The sequence below is a fragment of the Odocoileus virginianus genome, chromosome 31, assembly GCF_023699985.2.
Source record: "Odocoileus virginianus isolate 20LAN1187 ecotype Illinois chromosome 31, Ovbor_1.2, whole genome shotgun sequence".
Taxonomy (NCBI): Eukaryota; Metazoa; Chordata; class Mammalia; order Artiodactyla; family Cervidae; genus Odocoileus; species Odocoileus virginianus.
Genome location: NC_069704.1, coordinates 17,621,426 through 17,629,866, shown reverse-complemented (window position 1 = coordinate 17,629,866; position 8,441 = coordinate 17,621,426). Strand labels below are relative to the sequence as shown.

At 37.1% G+C, this 8,441-nt stretch overlaps 1 protein-coding gene across 1 annotated transcript; it reads left to right on the top strand.

The window, feature by feature from the left end:
• Positions 1–3,232: 3,232 nt before the first annotated feature.
• Positions 3,233–5,493, top strand: LOC110152173 (olfactory receptor 13F1-like). The gene is made up of 2 exons (XM_020915732.2): positions 3,233–4,146; positions 5,469–5,493. Exons 1-2 carry the CDS (start codon positions 3,233–3,235, stop codon positions 5,491–5,493), a joined length of 939 nt encoding a protein of 312 aa, XP_020771391.2.
• Positions 5,494–8,441: the final 2,948 nt, after the last annotated feature.

The following is an 8,441-nucleotide window of genomic DNA, read 5'->3' as shown; positions in this document are numbered from 1 at the left end:
TTCACTGCCATTTTCAGAGTGTTACTAGATAAAAAATCATTTATTGTAAATAAACCCTTCTGTGGTTATACATTCATCTATAATACATGACTCTGAAGAATTTTTCATATGCTACACAATGCACTGGGGTATAATACATGATGCTTCTTAAATGTTCTCTGTGACATAGCTGCAGATATCACGTAGGACCACACCCATTATTTGGGCCAATATGCCTGTTTGATGCATGGAAATACACCTAGGGTTTCTACGGAAATCTAAAAGTATTTACCAAGTCTTTCTTTTTGATGGGATTTGAATGCCAAACTGTCTCCCCAGCTATCAGCTTCTCATTAAATCTCTGTTCAACTCTTTATCCTTCTAATTGTCATTTTCCCTTGGATTCTAATGGGCTTCCCAAGCAGCCCTAGTGGTAAAAATTCTGCCTGCCAATGCAGGAGACATAAGAGCTGTGGGTTTGTTCCCTGAGTCAGGAAGATCACCTGGAAGAGGGCGTGGCAACCCATTCCAGTATTCTTGTCTGGAGAATCTCAGGGACAGAAGAGCCTGGCGGGCTACAGTCCATGGGGTTTCACAGAGTCAGACACAACTGAAGCGACTTAGCGTGCGCTTGGGTTCTAAGAAGTCTCACTCTCTTCATGCCCAATTCAAAGCTCAGTCAGATGAGAGGTTTTACACAAAGTTTAGGCTCCCAATTTATGGTTCCCTCTTTCCCAAGATTTATCCCTAAGTTCCCAGTTACTCTGGCAGCCCCAAATGTAACAGGAGGGAAAGGGACAGGGCACAACTTTTGAAAGAATGACGTAGTTCAAGGACACAACATAAAATCAATTAGGATGAAATGGGACCAAGATGGCAGAGAAGACTAGACCTCAATCAGCAAGTGAAATGACACATCCAGAGGTGCCATGACAGCTCCAAGACACTGTTAAAAGACCAAGGGGGCGGGTGGTGGCCCCAATCTTGGAAATCTCCACCCCTTCCCAAAAATAGTTGGAATAATCCACCCACTCATTAGCATATGAAATTACACGAGCCTGTAAAAACTAACCATGCCAAATTTCAGGGCTGCATTTGCCCTCTGTGATGGCCCACACTCTGTCTGTGGAGTGTGCTTCTCTCTGTATCAGAATAAATCCACTTCCTACCTATCACTCTGTCTCTCACTGAATTCTTTCTGCAGCGAGACATTAAGAACCTGATTTTCGTTAGCTCCTGAAACCAGATACTGTGGGTTTTGACTGGGTTTGAGTCCAAGCCATGTGGGTTCAAGTGCCAAGCAGGGTTTTGGCTGGGTTGGAGTCCCAGCACATGGGTTCAAGTCCCGATCTGTGGTAAATGATTTTGCAAGTGCTGATCTGATTTCTCAGATCAGGGCTGGTATTTTTGGCTTGAGTACCATCTGCTACAGGGACTGGGGAGAACCCTGTTGATATCACCCAGTCTGATTCATATCTTTTATGAGTTGAATTCCCTTCTGTTCTGCCTGATTTTGATCATTTTTAAATGCCATGAAATAGCTTCTATTTTATACTTGATTTGGAGTGTATAATTGTTAGTAGCATGAGGGTTAGTCTGATCTAAGCTACTCTGCCACAAGAACTTCATCATTAGTAGAAGCTGGAAGTCTAAGATGTACTTTTCAGGAAGATCTAACAGACTTCCTTCTGAGCTGAGCATGTAATATGAGAGAGGAAAAGAACTCAAAGATTACTTCTAGATTTTTGGCTTAAGTATGTGAGCAAATGCTATTGCTATTATTGGATATAGGGAAAAATACAGACTCATAAGCATGAGAAAACTTGTCAAAATTTTGGCAATTTCTTTTTCAGACAGAAATTATCATGGAGGCTCTAAATTTCTTTTCTTTTCAGTGTATGTTAATGTAATTCCAAAGCAGAAGTGTGGTTTGGTGCTTTATATATAACGGAGAGTCAGTTTGGCAACCTTCCTCAGTCTTAGTCACTGCCTCCATTTAACTTTTCTGAATGTATTCCTAAAGTTCAGTTCTCTTCTGACATTTACTCCTAGACACAATCAGGTCAACCTAAGTGATTTACCTGCAGCCATACAAGCCTTGGTTTAGAGGAATTGAACAAGTGAGTCAGAAATGGGACTCTGAGCCAGATGTCAGTCAATCTGTTTTCTCCCTTTTGGCCAAACATTTATATTATGGTTGCAGTGAATCTTGCCTAAATGAGAAAGACAATCAACAACACTGCCATAGTCAAACAAAGACATTAACAGTGAAAACTGAAAACCTGACTGACTGATTTAATAACACAATTAGGAGCAGAGCAGAGTTCCCCTTCCCAAAGTCAGCATAGACAGGAAAATGTTTATTTCTTATTTGAATAACACAACAATTAGAGCAGATCAGCTACTACCTATAATTGGATCTATGGGACATTGTCCCTGGAGTTTCAGAATTTGTCATCCTGTGCAAAGAGATGTATAACTTTAATTTGCTGCATGAATTATAAACTTTTCACAAGCAACAAAAAGCTTAACTTGCCTTACAAAGTGAAAGGATGGTCCTTTGGAGGATGTTTCTGGAGCACAGATGTCAAGGCAATTCTGGCTATATGAAGGAAATGTTTGCTATATGTCCCACCATGAGAATATCTATCACCATTTTCCTGGGCTTAAAATGGAAAGCCTGGACTTGTTTAACTTTCAAGCTTTTCAGTTAATTAATCTTTGGTTGCAGAAATCATTTTTACTAAATGAATCTTCCAAAATTATTTTGGCAGAAGATACTGAACTTGGAAAGCAGGAAAACTCCCAAGTAAGAAGACTGTTAGCCAGCTATGAGAATAAAATCATCCCAGTGGTTCAGAGGTAAATTGATGTCTTCACCATCCATCAATTACAGATATGGTCTTGGAAAAAGAAAGACTCCATAGATTTTCTTTCCTCAAGATCTCATGATATTTATGTAATAAACCTTGCCCTTCCCCAACTTTACCTTTAAAAAGTATTACAGCAAAAAGAAAATCTTGAAGATACTTTATCTGTAGCTCCCTACTTGAAATTTTCCTTACTGATGATAAATTCCTTCAAATACATATTAATAATACTATTACCAAGCTAGAGAAGCCTTTAAGCACATACCACAAGTTGATGTGAAGAAAAAATACCAGAAAATAAAAATGGAGAAAATCTTGTTTTATATATGATATGTGATGATAATCTTTCTATGTGTATATACTAATGACTTTGACATAATAAAATGTTCCAGGCAAATCTGACATCTGTAACAATGTTTTCCTTCCTGGGATTTTCCCACTACCCCAAAGTTGAGATCATCATATTTGTGCTGTGTTTGCTGATGTACCTGATCACCTTGCTGGGAAATATGATTCTGATCTCCATCACTATCTTGGATTCCCACCTACACACACCTATGTACTTCTTCCTCAGCAATCTCTCCTGTTTAGACATCTGGTACACCTCTTCTGCTTTCCCTCCAATGCTGATAAACTTTGTGTCAGGGGAAAACACCATCTCATTCTTAGGATGTGCTGCTCAGATGTACTTCTCTCTGGCCATGGGCTCCACTGAGTGTGTGCTCCTGTCTATGATGGCATATGACCGGTATGTGGCCATCTGCAACCCTCTAAGGTACCCCATTATCATAAACAAGAGGGTTTGCGTGCAGATTGCAGCTGGCTCCTGGGTGACAGGCTGCTTCACTGCCCTGGTGGAAACTGTGTCTGTGTTGCAGTTGTCTCTATGTGGTAATAGTGTCATCAATCATTTTGCTTGTGAGATTCTTGCTATCTTAAAACTGGTTTGTGTGGACACTTCCGAAGTGCAGTTAATCATACTGGTATTCACCATACTTCTTGTTCCCATGCCAATGCTCCTAATTTGTATCTCTTATGTATTCATCCTCTCCAACATCCTGAGAATCAGCTCAGTGGATGGTCGAAGCAAAGCCTTTTCAACATGTGCAGCCCACCTGTCTGTGGTTGTTTTGTTCTATGGGACAGCTCTTTCCATGTACCTGAAGCCCTCAGCTATAGATTCAAAGGAAATAGATAAATTTATAGCTTTGGTATATGGTGCATTAACCCCAATGTTGAATCCTATCATCTACAGTCTACGAAACAAAGAGGTGAAAGCAGCTGTGAAAAAACTGCTGATAGGAAATTCTTTCATATTGTCCTAATTTCTGTCTTCAAGTAATATGGGAGCAAGCACATTCATCTGTATAATCTCCAACATTATCCAGAAAACTGCAAAATAGGTGGAATAAACTAAATCCTGGAAAATACCTATTTTTGAAAGGAGTTCAATATTAACTCCAATATCTTGATTTACCTGGTAAATAAAAATTTTGATATTCATAAGTAATTTAGGAAGAATGGATTACATTTGTATAGATGTATTTAGCATTCATTGAATATTAATATAATGTTAAAATTAGATGATTGCTTATTTTTTCATATTTGATTCACTATATCATCTAAATGTTCAAATCTAGCATCACTATGACAATAACTAGTATGCCAAAAGTGTAAGATATTAAGCCTAGGATATCTTGAAATAATTTATCATCATATGATTAGTAATTATGTCTGAAATTATGAAGAAATAATATTTTACATAAATGTGTATATAGTTCAAAGTATAAATACATCATAATTCATAAAACTAAGATACCATTAATTTTAGAACTTTTCCTACTCTAAATGTTAAAATGTAAAATATGTTAGATTTAATAAACTATCATATGAATGATTTTGTTTATTTAGGATGTGAATGTAGGAGATGAATAAATATCTGTGTATGTGCGACGACATCATGACAAGGACTTACACACAGTAATCTTGCCTTTGAAGTGGAGGAAAGGAAAAGCATTCAGGGGATCTATAAATGCTCCTTAAAGCATCTGTGGTCATGAGGTCAATGTATTCTCATATTGTACTCTAAATGTGGAAATCAATTCATTAATACACACACACACACACACACACACACACCATGTTGCATGTTTTTCTTAGCGCATGCTGAACTGACCTGTTAAGGCTGAGAAAGTACATATTCCTACCCTGTAGAGATTACACTGCAAAAGAAATTACTAATGTACACATATATTGTGGGAAAAGATTCATGGATATATTTGACAAATGTGAGCAAAATTATGTAAATTATATTTTCACCAATATTTCATATTAATCAGTTTTTCTTTGTCTTTTCCATCCTCATTGGTGCTGGGAAATTATGAGACCAATACATGTACATTAATTCCTCTTTATCAGAGAGATGCCCTTAAGTGTATATGGGTGATGGCTTTATTCTATGGAGAAGGTGACTCTTGCAAGCATTGAGAGAATATCTTTGAATTTTAGACTTAGAGATGGTAAGACAGTCATAGATAATTATAACAGAAGGTTCTATCCTGAATAGAGCTTGCGAGAAACAATTCAGTTGAGGGTGAACTGATTCATAAAAGAACAATGTAGGAGAAAAGAATTCAACAAGTAGGAACTGTGCTGGTGTTTAATTCAAGTACCATTACTATACATGAGAATTTTTTCTTTCTCAGATATTAGATGCACAGTTCTATTAATTCAGAAACCTTCCAAAGGGGATTTGTACTACTGAATAAAAGCAGAATAATATGTTAGGACCTTCATCCTTATTTTCATTTCACTACCAGACAACAATGACCATGGTATCTGATGTTACTTGTTTGAAAAGGAGGAAGAGGTACTAAGCTTATTACCACCCAAACTCTACAATCATGTTATTACAAAGACTGATTCCAGGTAATCACAATCATTGAGCCTATACATATTCATCTTATTTGTTTATGTGGGTGAAAATAAAATCTATAGTTTCATGCCTCATCAGCTACTGTCGGCATGTGCTATCTTTTTCAACAACTTTGTCTGTATTTTAAAGGGATATGGATGAGCTAATTAATGCCTAAGAGATGGGCCAACCAGATGTCCAGAGGCAAAACTCAATAAACTGGTTTGTAACCCATCTGGTTAAATCATCATAGGCCTAGAGAGGGTTCTCAGATTTCAGGCGCTTCAGCAAGAGTCATTTTATCTACACAAGTAGATCCAGGATGGAGTAAATTTCTGCATGATTCAAACATGTTTTGTTTTCTGTCTTCCAAGGATAGAATTGTATATGTAAGCCAGAATTGCAGTTTGATTACTTCTTTATCATTCTGTGTTCCATTATGAGCACCCTCCATTGTTTAACATTCTTTATTGAAAGAGGAGACAAATTCATTAGAAAGCAGCTTACCAAACTGTATCACATCCAGTCCTGCCTCTCTGCAATAGCATTCAGTTCATACTTTGCAATATTTATATTTAGCATCCTTGGAGGGGTCACTCATGCAGGTGATTAGTTTCAACAGATGAGTAACTTCAACCCCTTGTGGAAAACTTACTATTTTACCTCTAAGAAAGCAAGTTTGATTCCACAGTCTTAATCTCACTGTGGCCCACTCCCATGTATGGTTTTCAAATATATTTCTGTGAACTCAGAGGAAATAAATGCTTACTTTGCAATCACAAAATAAATGGGAACTTAACCATGCCATTAGATACCTGAAAGTCTAATTAATGTCTTGTTCTAAATATCTCTGCTTTTCTTTTCTTCAGGTGAATAAGATTTTAAATGATTTCTGATATGGTCTTTTATTTTTCATGTCACTAATTTCCCACAGTCTGAGAACATACTAATATCTGTATTATTTTACTTGTTTTAAGCTATCCTGAACCTTTCCCAAATCATCCTGAATACACGGACACCTGGAATGCTTGCTAAAAATATCACGCAAATGTTCAACTTAGATCCAAACCAGAATTTCCAAAGGAGATATTTGTTGATCCATATGTTTTATAACACCTGGTAATTCTTATGTGAGAATTATGGGAACTCTGACTTGGAGTGCTAAACGAAAGAGACTGAATCTTATTACTTACCACTTTTAGAATAGGGGGAGGTATGTTAACTGTCAAGGAGATGAGAAATTCAGAAGTGATCAGAATCTAGGGAAAATAAGTGCAGAGCTTTGTTTAAAGTGTTAGGGAAAGGGAGAATCCACTTAAAAATGTGAAAAGTTTGAGCACAAAACACTTGGGACTCTGATCAAAGAACTGGATAAATACAAAGTTTCATTCTGTCTTGTTTATCACAGTTCCCATTTGTGTACAGAAAAAAAGTAAAAACTAAGCTGAAAATTTAATTTAAAAACTACACTCTATATACACTAGGAGGAAGAAATATTTAAAGATCATTTAAATATGCTTAGTTTGAGTCCCTTCTCTGCTCACCTGAAACTATCACAACACTGTCTGTTAACAGGCTACACCACCGTGTGTGTGTGTGTGTGTGTGTGTGTGTGTGTGTGTGTGTGTGTGTGTGTTACTTGTTTAGCTGTGTCCGACTCTACAATCCCATGGACTGTAGCCCATCAGGTTCCTCTGTCCATGGAATTCTCCAGGCAAGAACACTGGAGTAGGTAGCCACTCCCTTCTCCAGGGGATCTTCCTGACTCAGGTATCAAACCTGGGTTTCCTGCATTGCAGGCAGATTCTTTACCATCTGACCCACCGGAGCTCCTATATCACCATACAAAATAAAAAGTTTAAATAAATAAATATGCTTAGTTTATTTCTTAATAAATTACTTTAGTAAGACCTCCTTTCAGTAAAAGACAATCACAACAGAGTGATCCTAGAAGCTACAGTGAGAAAAGAAGAGTTTGGGACCTTAACTTGGTATCTATAGCTCTCTTCTTTAAGATGTGAATCATGTTCACATATCATAGCATCACTATAAATTCTTAAAAAGTCATCACATATTGTGCTAAGATCATTTTGTGGGGAACAACTTTACTGTCAGGAAGATTTAAGAAACCTACTGTAAAAACAAAGATGTCATTCCAGGCCAATGTGATAATTGTGGAGATGATGAGAAATGATAAAATTCTGGATAAATTGAAAAGGTAGAGCAAATAGGATTTCCAGAAGGATTGGATATAGGTGGTAGAGAAAGAGAGGCATCAAGAATGGCTTCAGGGTTTTCAGAAGGAAAAGTGGGAAGGACAGAACTGTGACTCACTGATTCAAGAAAGTCTATAATTGAAGTGGATCTGTGGGAGAATATTAGGCATTCATTTTAGACATCTTAGGTTCAAATTATCTATTAAACATGACAACTACATGGAAGCATATACAAGTCATGTGTTTAGAGAAGTCTGGGCTAGAGATAGAAATTTGGGAGCCATTACTATATAAATGATATTTAAAACCAGTAAGATCACTAAGGTAGTGAGTAGAGACAATTAAAGAGAAGAGGTCAATCCCTAGGTCATCATATCAGCAATATTCAGTATTACAGATCTCCATTTGTCATATGCAGAGTGACAGATGATAGTGTGGCCTTCTCATCTTCTGTGTCTGAGT

Bases quoted from the DNA above. Each gene is read 5' to 3' on its own strand.
- LOC110152173 (XM_020915732.2), top strand. From the start codon at position 3,233: ATGTTCCAGGCAAATCTGACATCTGTAACAATGTTTTCCTTCCTGGGA. The intron at 4,147-5,468 runs GATAGGAAATTC...AAAAGAACAATG, and splicing joins GCAGCTGTGAAAAAACTGCT to TAGGAGAAAAGAATTCAACA.